The sequence below is a fragment of the Arachis duranensis genome, chromosome 2 (genome assembly GCF_000817695.3).
Source record: "Arachis duranensis cultivar V14167 chromosome 2, aradu.V14167.gnm2.J7QH, whole genome shotgun sequence".
Taxonomy (NCBI): Eukaryota; Viridiplantae; Streptophyta; class Magnoliopsida; order Fabales; family Fabaceae; genus Arachis; species Arachis duranensis.
In genome coordinates this window covers 81,646,643-81,661,496 of record NC_029773.3, presented here as the reverse complement: position 1 = coordinate 81,661,496, position 14,854 = coordinate 81,646,643, and the positions used below count along the sequence as shown (strand labels likewise).

Here is a 14,854-nt window from a genome sequence, read left to right as displayed (position 1 = left end):
AAAAACATCTTTTTTTTTAAAAAATTTCTCATATCAATCTTTTTATGTATATAAATTTCATTAATTTTTAACAAAAAATTGATATAAAAATTAATTTATCTAATAAAAAAATAATTAATTACTAATTTAGTAATTAAAATATGTTAACAACTAAAATGTCTGAAAAAAATTGTTGATTGATTTGGATATATTACTTAGTACCTATTAATCCATTAATAATGCAAATAACATAATTATATGACCCATTGCTTTTTATTTAGTGGAGAATCCCTAAATGGCACTCTTTTGAAAAATTATTATTAAGTTATCACCAATTTTTAAATTGTTTATCCATATGATTGAGAATTTGCATTTCAAACTCTATATTGGCTAATCAATTTTGATGGGTATGGTGAATAGTTTATTAGTTTATTTAAGTAAATATTAGATATTTAATTTTGTCTTGTATATATAGTAATTTATTAGTCAGTAATAAATTTTTAATAAAATTTTGATAAATAATAAATTAGTCTTTGATATGGAATTTAGATCCTCTAAATTTTGAATTTTTATTTTAGAGAGTAAAGTGTGATCTCTCATATTTGAATGATTTTTTTTTCATATTTTCTCTTGATCTCACCTATGAAATAAATAGTAAAAAATCAGATTTTTTCCTCTAAAGTAAAATTCAAAATTTAGAGGATCTAAATTCTTGATACATGGCATCTTGGAACATATTCTTTTACTTTCAAATATATGGATCTTTTAATTTTATTCTTTGAAAAAGCTTGGACATTTATAGATCAATTTAACTTGAACTTTTTTTTCCTTCCGAAAGTGGGTTATTAAACTTATAACCTTCACGTACACAATAAGGATGTCATTTTCCAAAAGAACAAAACTACTTGTGTAATAATAGAATAAGATTTTAAGATTGAAAAAATAAGCTGATAATGACATTTGTGAATTCTCTTTATTTTTTTCTCTTAAAATTTGGTGAATTCATTAAAAAATTTCTTTTATTTTTTTTGGTGCCCAAACTTTTCTTTCATTTAATTTGTATTATTTATAACAATATTTAATATAATATTGTATAATATATAAAAATATTAAACATATCATTGTCTAAACCTAAAAGACCAAATATATATACATTTTTTGGTTGTACATCGAGGCCTAAATTCAAATAAAAAAAAATTAATAACTACTATTCACATGCGCTCTATCCATTCCCTTAGCCTCATGCCCTCATCACTCAAGATGGTAAAAGACCAAATATATATTTCCAAAAGCAGAGAAAGGTCATTAAATTTTAATAAACCGTGCAAACAAATCAGATCATTTTCTCATTCCTCCTTTTTAGTTTACCCTTCGCCCCTTCCACCACCAAAAAGCTGAGAGTGAAATTTCGAAAAAAAAAAAAATTGGAAAACTCACAAGGCCACCAAATCCCTAATAATTGATCGTTAATTGTTTTTTTAATTTTTTCTATTGAAAAAAAGAAACCTAGGTCCTAGAGTCGGGTAGATAGACATTGAAAAAAAGTACACGTCATCTTGCATTTGTTGTTTGCGCTATAAATAGCAGAGGCGGAGCCACAATTGCCTCCATTTTAACACAGTGGACAGAGCTCACTGAGGCACTCAGCTCCAATAACCCAACCCAACTCAAACCCATAACAATCGCCATAACTAACAAACAAAACATACGCACGCTTTCATTAGTAGGGTTTATGCTTTTTAGTTACGCTTATGCCTCTCTCTCTTCTCGCCATAGTTATATTTAAGATTTTAAGTTAGGACCGCGGACCATTCCGTTTCCGTGAACCACCGTAACAGAAAAACCGAAAGCGGTTATAGAGAGAGAAAGTACTGAAGCATACTCTCTCTCTTTCTAGAGAGAGAAGTAGTTGTGATCGAAAGCAATGGATACTTACGCGGTGCATTTGGCCATGGCAGCACTCGTCGGAGCTTCCGTCGTGGCCATGTCGGCGTACTATATGCACCGCAAGACGCTGTCGCAGCTGCTGGAGTTTGCCAAGACGGTGGAGAAGGAAGTGGCTGCTGGCGGCGGAGTGGAAGGAGGCGATGAGTCGCCGATGCATTTGAAGAAGAGGCGCGGTGGTGCGAGAAGGAAGAGAGGCGGAGGTTATCGGTGGAGCTCGGCGTCGCTGCCGGACGTGGCGACGGTCTCCGGCGGCGGACTGGATGGAGAGGAGAAGCGGAACGGAGCGTTTCATGTTGAGGGGATTCCGGCGGGGCTGCCGCGACTGCAGACTCTCCGCGAAGGTATGGCTACTACGATGGAACTTCTGAATGGTTATTATTATGTGATGATTTTGGTGCGTTTTATTGACACTGATTGTTGATTGAGCATTGACTCAGTGAGTTGAGCTATATTGTGGTAAATTATTTGGTGTTCAATTGATAATGTTGCAGTGTGTAGACCAATTTTGAAGTTTCAAAATGGCTTGCGTTTATTATGTATTATGGACAGAAAGTTCACACGATGTTAGGAAAAGAATACGAGACAGTATTCTGGAAGCTGGTATTTTTGTTTTAGGTGAATGGATGATAGTTTCGGTATAAAAGAAAAGAAAGGCGAAGAAATGAGAATATTTTCTGTTTGTAGACAGGTCTCCATAACAATCAATAACAGTTCAATTCTAGACTTAATAACTGTTCACTGAAATTTAGGAACAATTTTATTCAGCAGGTTCCAATAAATAAAACTAAGAAATCACATAACTTCAGAAGGGAAAGAAAGAGTAAGGGAAGTAAGCTGAAGTATCAGTCTTCTTGGAGCATATTTCGGTGATATCCCTCCTTGGAATTCAGCTAGACAGTTTTTCAAAGATCACTGTTTCTCTAAGGAAACGCAAATTTATTTCGTATGATAATACCTTTGCGAGTTCCCGGAATTGAGATTTACTTATAATTGTTTGTTGTGTTTTGCCCTGCAAATTTTGTACTTTAAACATTTAGCATCAATATATGGTGTTGGTGTAGAGGTGTGGACTGTGGAGTGAGTAGCATTCATCTTTTGTTGCCACTATGCTGGATTTATAGTTTATACTGTATACTGTACTTCAGATGCTCTAGACCACCTGTTACAGAAAAGGGTTCTTTACCTTTTTTTTTTCCGTTTCTTTTTTGTTCTTTTTTCTTTCTCCTGACCAAGATAACCTTACAGGAAAATCAGCACAGTCTGGTTCCTTTAAGAGAAGTCTTTTAAGACCAACTTCTCCCAAATCTCCTGTTGTAAGTGCTAGCGCTTTTGAAAGTGTAGACGGATCAGATGATGATGATGATAATTTGGGAGACAGTGTTAAACTTGATACAACATATCTGCATACAAATGGAAATGTTGTAAGTCTGTTATGCACTTTTTGCCATTGTGTTTAGCATTTATTTATACTTTATGTAAAAGAAAGTTTTCTGTTTATGGGATAAGAATTCTCTGTCCTATATTACACGTTGTGATGTAGGACAATTACTACATATTTTTGCTTCTCCCTTGATTGGAATCACCTTATTTTTTTTCCATGTTACTCTTTAACTAGACTTCAATTCTCAGACGATGTAATGTTCAATGTCTGCCAAAATAAAGAGTTTGGATGTTAAAATGTATGCAGGGGCCAGAAGGTAAAAACCCATATGAGTCTTTACCTGATCATGTTAATGCCAATGGAGAGCAAATGGCAATTGCACCTTCAAGTATGATCAGATCACATAGCGTTTCTGGTGATCTGCATGGTGTGCAGCCTGATCCAATAGCAGCTGACATCCTGAGGAAGGAACCAGAGCAAGAAGTTTTTGCACGACTGAAAATCACTCCGCTTGGTATGAAATATTGCTTATTATCTTGAGTGTAATAAATTACTTTTAGGGGTTTCTTATGGAATGTATATAACCTGCTTAATTCAAATGCCTTTTTACTGAATATATTTGTAATTGAAGAAAACCATATAGCAAATTGTAATGATTTTTTATTGCTGTTTAGAGTCCCCATCACCTGATGAAGTTGAAGCCTATGTGGTTCTTCAAGAATGCCTTGAAATGAGAAAAAGATATGTTTTTAAAGAAGATGTTGCTCCATGGGAGAAAGAAGTTATATCCGATCCCTGCACCCCAAAGCCTAACCCAGACCCATTCTTTTACACCCCTGAAGGAAAGTCTGAAGTGAGTTCTTTCCATTTTTGTTATTTTCTAGATTTCCACATGTGAAACTTGATATCCTAGTTTATATCCTCTGATTAAATGAGCATTATTTCTCTTGTCCTGCAGCATTACTTTGAAATGCAAGATGGGGTTATTCATGTATATCCAGATAGAGACGGTAAGTAGCTAAGCTCTTTTATGTAATATTTTTCTTTTAAAATGATTTTACCACTCTAGCTGGTATTCTTAAGCGTTCCTGTTTACAAATTGCAGCCAAAGATGAGCTTTTTCCTGTAGCCAATGCAACTACATTTTTCACTGATCTTCATCAAATACTTCGAGTCATAGCAGCAGGGAATATCAGAACTTTATGCCATCATCGGCTTAATCTTCTAGAACAAGTAAGAGCATCTTGAACATGCTGGATATAACTAATAAAGTGTATTTAAATTGAAGATTGGAATCATGTGGTTGTTTGACATTTTTCTTTACATTTTGCATGCAGAAATTCAATCTTCATTTGATGCTAAATGCTGATAGGGAATTTCTTGCTCAGAAAAGTGCTCCACATCGAGACTTCTATAATGTTAGGAAAGTTGATACACATGTCCATCACTCAGCATGCATGAATCAGAAACATCTTTTAAGGTTCATAAAATCAAAGCTGAGGAAAGAGCCTGACGAGGTGATAGTTCAGATCTCTTTATCATCCTGTTGTAACATGATTTTCTTTAAGGCTGAATAGATAAATCATAAATCAAGCACCTTTTCTTTCGAAACAATCTAAGTTACCATGATAGTACACTCATTTCTGTTTAAATCTCTTGATAACCTCATTCAAAGCCTTCTCAAGTCTTTTTTCCCCCTAACCACTGGTATATTTCCCATCTGATCTACTTTCATGACTGGATGTTCTATCAGTCTTTTTCCCACATATCCAAACCATCTAAAGATAAGTTCCACCCTCTTTCAACAATAGGCACCACTTTGGCTTTCTCTTTCATGTCCTCTTTTCTTATTCTGTCCTCGTTTCTTATGCTGTCAATTCAAGTATGGCTACTCATCCATCATATAAGCATCTTCATTTCGGTCACACTAAACTTATGTTCGTGTCCACCTTTTACCATCCAACACTCCATTTCACACAACATATTTGGTTTAATGGCAATGCGATAAAATTTACTTTTAAGTTTTAAAGGTACATTTTTTGTTGCATATGAAGCGTAAAACACACCTCTGTTTTGACTAACCTGTTTGAATCTTATGGTGTACATGATCCTTTCTTTCTCCATTGTCTTACGTAATACAATTAAGACAATTAAGATACTTAAATCTCTTGATATGTGATATGAAGTAAATTTTTCTATAAACATAGAAATTTGGATTGTTAATTCAACATATGAATGTGATGGATGATACTGCTGAAATACTTGTGACATTCAGGATACTTAAAATGATCAACTGATTATCATCATTGCAGAAGTCAATACCAAATGCCTTTTATTATACCGTTTTGATTACTAATATCTTGTGAGTTGTATTTTAGGAAGATTATTACTGTGAATAATCTTAACTTTTCCAGGTTGTAATATTTAGAGATGGGACATATCTGACCTTGAAAGAAGTTTTTGAGAGTCTGGACTTAACTGGGTAAGATCTTATTCTGTGCTTTCTATTATTATCATAATTTATAACTGAATCTGGTAGCATTAAGCTTCTGCAAGTTAATCTGCTTTTTGAACATATTTTTTACAGATATGACCTCAATGTTGACCTTTTGGACGTTCACGCAGACAAGAGTACATTTCATCGTTTTGACAAGTTCAATCTTAAATACAATCCTTGTGGTCAAAGTAGGCTCAGGGAGATATTTCTAAAGCAGGATAATCTCATTCAAGGTAATTTCCTTTCAGAATTATACATTTATTTTAGAGTTTAGGGTTCAGTATTATACATTTTGAAGTCCTATGTAATTCACTTATTTATTTATTTATAAATAGTCACAGTGGCAGAAAACCTGTTGGCTTTTTGGAGTCTCTTTACTTGTTACATTCTACTTCAAATAAGGATTTTATCTAACATGCTAAAATTCAATAAAGTCCATCTGAGGACAGTTGCTGTGTGGAAAAAGAGAAAAAAAAAAAAAAAACCCTCCTGTGCTGCGAAACATTGAAACTTGTTAGTAGCTGTCTAATTTCACCAAGCCATATCCATACAAACTTGGATAAAAAGAGTTGGTTGGGTGCTAGTTGAATGATTTTCTAGAATATATTCTCAAGCCTACTTGATCTATATTAATTAGCTTTATTTTGGTTGTTGAACTCATTAGGTTGGTTTTATAAAAGCTATATCTACTTGCAGTTTTAGATTGTTGTCAAAAGCAACCGCTATCTATGGATTAAGAATTAGTTCAAGAAGCAAATAAGAACGTCTTGCAAAGTAATAACATGGGGATATTGACAAAGTGTTTCGGCATTCATGTTGGAGTTCATTATTATGATCTTTGTTGATTGATTCGGTTTTTATCATCATTACTTACTAGCGCTCAAACTATTGTCTTGCATTAAATAGGTCGTTTCCTTGGTGAGTTGACAAAGCAAGTGTTTTCTGATCTCGCTGCCAGTAAATATCAGGTGCTTTCCCATATCCTGTCATGTTACAACATAAAATTCTAAAATTCAAGTAGAACACTTCATTTTGATTTATTTATTTAATTTTGAATTAATTTAATTTAAACCGTTTTAGGTGTTAGTTTCCTATGTGCTTTTCCTCGGGCATTAAAATTAACATGGACAAGTTTCTTACTATGCTATTTTGTATATAGTTTTTGTAAACTTGGCTTTGCTATAAGCATGTATGTTTGTTTTTTTCAATTCTGATTCAAGTTCCACGAAAAGGCAGGCTACTAACTAGCATAGTTGTACCCCCCTCTTCTTTTTCCCCATGTGTGTCTAATATTTTTAAATACAACTTTGATTATTTTATATTAAGGAAAGGTCTACTTAAATTTATTTTTTCTATTAGTATTGGCCAATCTGTTTAAATTAAGTCTTAGCCTTTTTATTCATAACATTTTTCTTTTCAAATTAAAATTTAGATTCTTAATTTTTGTGAACTATCAGCAACTGGATGAAGCATCCTTTCTTATTTTTATTTATTTAAAAAATAGAATTTTTCATTTTTTTGGTTTTATGATTTCCCATTTTCCCATGTAGCGGTATGAGTTTTTGTTGTTGATATTTATTTCCATTTCTTTATCAGTACTTTGTTGGGATTCCCTCCTAGATGCTTGTTAACTTGTGTCTTTCCTTACCTAATTTATTTGCAGATGGCTGAATATAGAATATCAATATATGGTAGAAAGCAAAGTGAATGGGACCAATTAGCTAGTTGGATAGTGAATAATGATTTGTACAGCGAGAATGTTGTTTGGTTAATTCAGGTATTTTCTAGCTTTTATTTGCTTAAATCGCATATCAGTTTTATTATCACAATTTATAGTGAGGTTTTATTTTTAGCTTCACTTAGTTTTCATGCATTAATTCATACCATCTGATTTGCTCATTTTCAATATCATAGCTTTCAGCTCCATATCATTTTTTTTCATGTTTTTTATTTTACTGTTTTCTAATTTAGATTATGAGTTTGAGTAAAACATTTTCTGGCATAATTTGCACTGATTGTAATGTTGTCATTTGTCTATTGATATATTTCTTATAAAATCTGTCTTGCAGCTTCCAAGGTTGTACAATGTGTACAAAGAAATGGGAATTGTTACCTCATTCCAGAACATGCTTGACAATATCTTTATTCCTCTCTTTGAGGTTACTGTTGATCCTGATTCCCATCCTCAGCTTCATGTTTTCTTAAAACAGGTTTGTTTCTCATCTACACTTTGAATTCATTTTTGGAGTAAACATCTATTGCTCCTCCAAGGGAACAAGTGTCATTAGTTTGATTTGATCCTCTAATTTCAAAATAGTTCATCACGTCACTTTAAGCATTAAATTGGTTGCTTTGGTGACCAATTTGAAGTGCTCTTCATTGGACCAAGTTTATGATACTTATGTTTTCAGAAGACCAAAATCGGTGTTAGTTCTGCCTTTCATACAATAGCTGTTCATTCCCTTAAGATTATAACTTAATGCCTGCTGATTTAGGTCTGTATTTTGTTACCTGTTCGCTAATTAAATATCAAAGGGAATGTGGATGTTTAGAACTATGCATTGTGCAAGTTGACCTCAGTCATATTTGCTCTTGCACTATATATTAATCATTTGGTTATTTATTTATTTACATTTACAGGTGGTTGGGTTGGATTTGGTGGATGATGAAAGCAAACCTGAAAGACGGCCAACAAAACACATGCCCACACCTGCTCAATGGACTAATGTATTCAACCCAGCATTTTCATACTATGCGTATTACTGTTATGCTAATCTTTACACCTTAAACAAGGTATATGGTTTTTATCCACAACTGTAGGTTTTACTATCAATTTTTGGTGCTTAGGTAGTCACTCTCATTATTAGAGCATAAATCCATTTTTATAATGAGCATTCTTTTTTGTTAATATCTTACAATAATGCATGCAATTCATCTTGAATTGCATAATTGTCAAATCATACTGTATTAATGCTTGCAGTCATTCAGATCTGACATTTACTTTGGACAGTCTATACATCACTTGTTTCTTTTCAATTTTGTTTTGATGCACCAACATTATACCTTATGAATATTTCTCAGCTTCGGGAATCAAAAGGAATGACAACAATCAAATTCCGTCCACATTCTGGAGAGGTATACACTGGATACCCAGAGTATATTTCTTTCTTTATTTGTTCATTTTTATATGGAAACCTGATGCATCATCATATTATCATCAGGCTGGGGATATTGATCATCTTGCTGCAACCTTTCTTACGGCCCATAACATTGCACATGGAATCAATTTGAGAAAATCTCCTGTACTTCAATATTTGTATTATTTAGCCCAGGTATTGTCCTTTTTCAACTGGTTACTTAGTTGTGAACTTGAGATATTTGTAGTGACTAATTTTCATTGGATTTTTTTTTATCAGATTGGATTGGCAATGTCTCCTCTGAGCAATAACTCCCTATTCTTAGATTACCACAGGAACCCTTTTCCAATGTTCTTCTTACGAGGTTTGAATGTTTCACTTTCTACTGATGATCCACTCCAAATTCATTTAACAAAGGAACCATTGGTTGAAGAGTACAGTATAGCTGCTTCCGTGAGATCTCTCTCTCTCTCTCTATATATATATATATATATGGTATAGGAAGACAGTGCTCACAGTCAGGACACTTCCTTCCTTTACAGGTTTGGAAGTTGAGCTCATGTGATTTATGTGAAATTGCCCGCAATTCAGTTTATCAGTCAGGCTTCTCACATGCCTTAAAGGTACATCTTTTATCCTGTCTCTCCTGGATAAGAATCCTGTACCCTCAACCTCAAGTCATAACTTAGTTTTGTCTTGTCCAAACGTGTACTCAATGTATCCCGCAATGTCCTTTTAATGGATGAGGTTGACCGAAAATTCAATCAATATTTAACACGATCATCTTAGCGTATATGGTTTTAAATTTTTAGTTACTGAACTTTGAATCTCTGATACAGTTCAGTTATATATACACTGAAAAAGAAAACCCCTCAAAACTTATCTATATTTTCGTATACGGTAAAAAGTGAATAAATAAATAGTAACGGTATCAAAACTGGTTATTACATTAAGCATAAATATGCTTCCTTTATTTTGTTGAAATAATATGTAGTGGCATGATATATGATGATACTAGATGTTTATTTAAAAACTATAGTTCGTTTTTCTTCTAACTGATACTTTGTTTCCAACTAATCCTTTTTTTGTTCAGTCACACTGGATTGGTAAGGAATATTACAAGAGGGGGCCAAACGGAAATGACATTCACAAAACTAATGTTCCTCACATCCGGTTGGAATTCCGCGACACGGTATGGGTTTAATGGTTAACACATTTAACTCGTGTCTCTTGTTATGAGTTGAATTTAATAATTTAACCCTTGGTTGATAAATGTGTATGAAAATAATTTCATCATGTGATCTGTTAGACAAGAGTCACACAGTATGATTGCTGTCCTTGCAGATATGGAGAGAGGAGATGCAACAGGTTTATTTGGGAAAAGCCATTATTCCCGTAGAAATTGACAAATAATATGCCAGAGGCATGTATTGATGCGTACTTGAACAAGTGGAGGTTGTGAATTTGGATTTGGTTTATTTTAAAATGCACAATTGTTATAATGAGAAAGTGAGGGGTTAAATATCCTTAGATCAATAATTTGTTTTTTATGTGGGCTTATTAAATGATCCAAAGGATAGTTAATCCCCTCATTTTCTCACTGTACTAACTTTTACTTTAGAGGAGGCAATTCCAATGGTTTTAGCATTATAATGTAGCAATAACCGAGTATCCAATATTTATTGAATTTCTTCAAATAGGTAGAGATTGAATTCTGCAAATTCGTCCAGCGATCAAAGATACCACTCAGGCTGAAGATATTAGTAGCTGAAGCAGTACATAATTTGTAATTTACAAGACCACCGAGCTTGAGCATGGATCAAGGACTACACTGCTACATGTCAACATGGCTTGGGGAACGTGTTCTCTTGTATTCACATGGGCTACAAGCCTACAAGTAAAACGGGTAGTGTTAGCAATAACTGCAAGCTTTGGGCAAATGATGATGCCTGTTGCTGCTGTAAATATATAACATTACGACCTTCAGAGGGAAGAGAGATTCTCTCTCAAAATTTTGACTCTCTTTTTGTCCATATAGTATCCCCTCCCTTGGTTGATAAAAACAGGGAGCCTGTCACTTTTGGCATACATATTTGATAATGCCATGCAATATTTCAATGCCTGAGCTAGATAGAGAGTGAGTTGAGGTTTATACTATTTATACCATAAATAAAATGAACTTCATTGAAATCCCAATATTGAAGGTTGGGATGGAATTGGAAGCATATTGTGCAACCATTTCAATAACATTATTTATTTATTATTACTGTTGACGTACATGCACATTCTACTTGAACGCGTCACAACAGCACCAAAATAAATTATAAGTTTAGGGATAAAATGTGACAATCTGATAAGTTTTGGAAATCGTTGGCAATCTAACATAAAAGTTTAGAAGATGTGAGACAATCTGATTATAAGTTTTGGAAATCATTGGCAATTAGGAGACCTTATCTTAATTATATTGCGCAACAGAAAGAAGCAAAATAAATGGTGTGGTTTGAACGTTGTTATTGCAATAATGCATAAGAAGAGTTTAGAAGTTTTAAGTGGTGGCTTGGTTTGTTCTCTGCCAAGACCACAATTCGTCAATTCTACAACGAAGGAGGACAATTCTTTTCTTCATATTAGTCCATTATTGCTTTTAGTTTCCTTTTCCTCTAAAGTTTACCAACTCAAAATTTTAAGTTACTTTGTTAGTTGCTCAAATCACGTTATAACAAAATCAGTTCAGATTAGAAAAAATTAAGATGAAATGTAATAAGTATAAAGAATGCTAAATGCTAATAGAACAAAGTCACTAACAAACCAACCAACTGAGGTTACCCGATACCAACTAGCAAACCATGAACCAAAATTCAGAATGGACATGACGGAGCTACAATATGTGATTATGAGTAGCCTATGAATATAAGTACCCAAGTATCCTAGATATTTGCAAGACAAAACAAGCAACATAGAGCTGGAGGGATCATTAACTTGCCCAGGCAAAGCGAGAATCCCACGGTGGTTCTATATTTTTTGTTTGTTGTCCACGGTATCTCCCATTCCAACAGACAAAGGACTAATTCGTCGTGGATCTAAACTCCATTTAAGGGTTTGTTGCTAGCCAATAAGTTGTTCAGTTGCTGCATGTATAAGGCGGAATTCGAAACCTTAACGGACAAGTGAATTGACCACTCGACCAATCCAAGTTGGTTCGCGGTGGTTCTATTTTGTTTGGAAAGTTTTTGCATCAACCTGAGATAAAAATAACAACATAAATTACATTTTATTCAATCCCGTTACACATTCAAGTCTTTTTTAGCAATCAAGTCTAATTAAGTTGGTCCAATCTCAACGAAAACCAATTTCATTAGTAAGAGTGTGTCTACATGCTCCAATTCTTCACTAACGTGAACATTCGTAAGTCGTAACCCGCGTTCTTTCTTCTTTTTCTTCGTTTTTTTCTTGTTCTCCACTATTTTTTCCTCATCATCATTCTTTTATTGCTTCTATTATTGTTTGCGTTTTTTTTTCTTCATCTTTCTGGTGATTTTGCATCATTATGTATTTTTCTTTTTCTTTCTTTGATTTTTTTCTTTTCTTTTTACTCTTATTAAAATAGTAAAACAAAAAGAATTATGAAAAGGTGAAACAAGTAAGAGAAGATGAAAAAGAAGAAGAAGACGACGATGATAACAAAAAAGAAGAGGAAGAATTTTGAGTTATAACTTATGCGAATTTATTAGCACCGAAACTTTTTAACGGTGACATAAGAAGTTTTAATTTTGACTTCAAAATTATGGGAATGTGAAAGAAGAAGAATTTATTTGAAAAATGACACCGAAATTGTTTAACTATGACATAAAAATTTCTTATTTTGATATTGAAATATTTTAATTATGACATAGAAATTTTTTAACAGTGTCATTTCCAACTAAATGATGTACTTTTCTCATTATTGAATTAGTTGGGAGATATTGAATTCATATATAAGTGATTTAACCAATTTTGTCTCATTTACAACAAATTGACGTATTTTTTTATTCTAAAATATATTTAAATATATTTTGTTGGTTGAGTGCATAGACACACATAAAAGGGGACAAGTGGAAGCCTTGACCCCTCCAGCTTTTAAAAAAATTAATAGTAGTAAGTTATTAAGTATGATTTAACTTTTTTCTTAAAATATATTTAATATTCAACTTAGTATAAATAAAAGTTCAATGCAATCCAAATATTATTAATTTTTAATATCTAAAAAGTAAGTAATAACATTAAAAAAAATTGAAAAAAGATATTATTATCATTTTTTTAATTGAATAAAACTTTTCAAATTTCATAAAGTGAATTCTTTCTCTTCTTGTACCTGTTCTTCTTGATTTGTTTGGTATTAATTTTTTTTATTTCAATTATTACAACTGAGATATCTTTTTCAGTTATGAATATTATGAAGAATAGACTTAAAAACAAAATGAAAAATAAATTTATTGCTAATTGTCTTTTGATTTACATTAAGAAAAAAATTGCTAAAAGATTTGACATAAATTCTTTTATCGATGAATTTTATGATATGAAGAATTGACGTGTATCATTTCATTAGTAAAAAATACACATATTTTTTATATTTTAAAATATATTATCTATCAATATATTTTTGTAAAGCATCTTACATTATATAATTTATTTGCATATATATTTTTGTGTTTTGCTAACTTGTGCCTTAAGGGCATACGTTAAGCTTATCATAAAAGAAAATGTTTTATAAAATTATCACAAAAATTAATTTTTTTTTTACATTTTTAATGCATTTAATACATCAAAAATATTAAAAAATTTCTATTATTATATTTTTAAATGTGTCCTTAGGGCACAAATTAGTTAAATCCTATATTCTTAATATTATATATGTTATTGGCTCCATAATAATATTTCTGGATCTGTCTCTGATTTTAAACTAAAGTTTTGAATTTATGACTTTTTAAAGATTTTTTGTGTCATTTACTAAAAATCTATGTGTCAGTTCTAAACTAAATGATGTGTTCTGTTATTACTAAATTGATTGTATGGTATTAAACTGTAAAAAAAGAGGAGGTGGAAGAGTTTTAAGTTATTCAAAATTTATCAAAAAATAACACTTAGATTTTTTAAGGTGAGAATAAATTTTTTAATTTTAATACCAAAATTTTGTAACTATGACACAGGTTCTTGTGAAGAGGATGAAACAAATTATGAAAATTTTTTAATTGTAAAAGAGGAAGAGGAGGAGTTTTTAATTGTACAGAATTTATTAGAAAAATAGTACTAAAATTTTTTAATTGACATAGAAAAATCTTTTACTTTAACACCAAAATTTGTAAACTATAACATAGAAATATGATATATTTTTGTATCGTTAAACTAATGGTGTGATATTTAACTAAGCACAAAAAGAAGATGTAGATGATGATGACTATGATAATAATGATGACGTGATAATAACAAAGGAGCAGAAAAAAAAGAAAAAAAATAAATCAAATGAGAAAAGAAATAAGAGAAAGAGGTGGTAGTGGTGGTGGTAGCAACGACCATAACAAAGAAAAAGATGAGAAAAAAGAAAGAGAATAAGAAGAAAAAGCAGGAGTGGTAGCCATTATCAGCGGCTAGTTTTGAACGGCTCAGGAACAAGCTCAGAGTTGTGCCAAAGCACACCTTGAGCTTGAGGGGGGTATTGAGGATCACTCTTTTCAAGCAGTAAAAATAGAATCTGCAAGATATTTAGGGTTTACTGTTTTGAATAGTTATGTTAAACCTGTTTTGTATAAATAGTAGCTTTACCTCCTATTTTGGAGATTAGTTGAGATTTGTAATTAACCTTCTCAAAATATTGAGTACACTCAAAAATAATAGTTGGTTAGTTTTCTCTGGTCAAAGAGTTCTTCCCCTCTGTTC

General features: G+C 32.2%; 1 protein-coding gene across 1 annotated transcript; it reads left to right on the top strand.

Annotated features, from left to right (window-relative positions):
• Nucleotides 1-1,605: 1,605 nt before the first annotated feature.
• LOC107475317 (AMP deaminase) lies at nucleotides 1,606-11,188 on the top strand. The gene is made up of 20 exons (XM_016094937.3): nucleotides 1,606-2,267; nucleotides 3,172-3,347; nucleotides 3,614-3,821; nucleotides 3,982-4,160; nucleotides 4,266-4,317; nucleotides 4,413-4,540; nucleotides 4,645-4,824; nucleotides 5,722-5,789; nucleotides 5,895-6,037; nucleotides 6,711-6,772; nucleotides 7,468-7,581; nucleotides 7,874-8,014; nucleotides 8,445-8,597; nucleotides 8,886-8,939; nucleotides 9,026-9,136; nucleotides 9,221-9,394; nucleotides 9,484-9,564; nucleotides 10,035-10,133; nucleotides 10,286-10,396; nucleotides 10,642-11,188. The coding sequence occupies exons 1-19, from the start codon at nucleotides 1,904-1,906 to the stop codon at nucleotides 10,352-10,354; spliced, it is 2,556 nt and encodes an 851-aa protein (XP_015950423.1). The 5' UTR covers nucleotides 1,606-1,903; the 3' UTR covers nucleotides 10,355-10,396; nucleotides 10,642-11,188.
• Nucleotides 11,189-14,854: the final 3,666 nt, after the last annotated feature.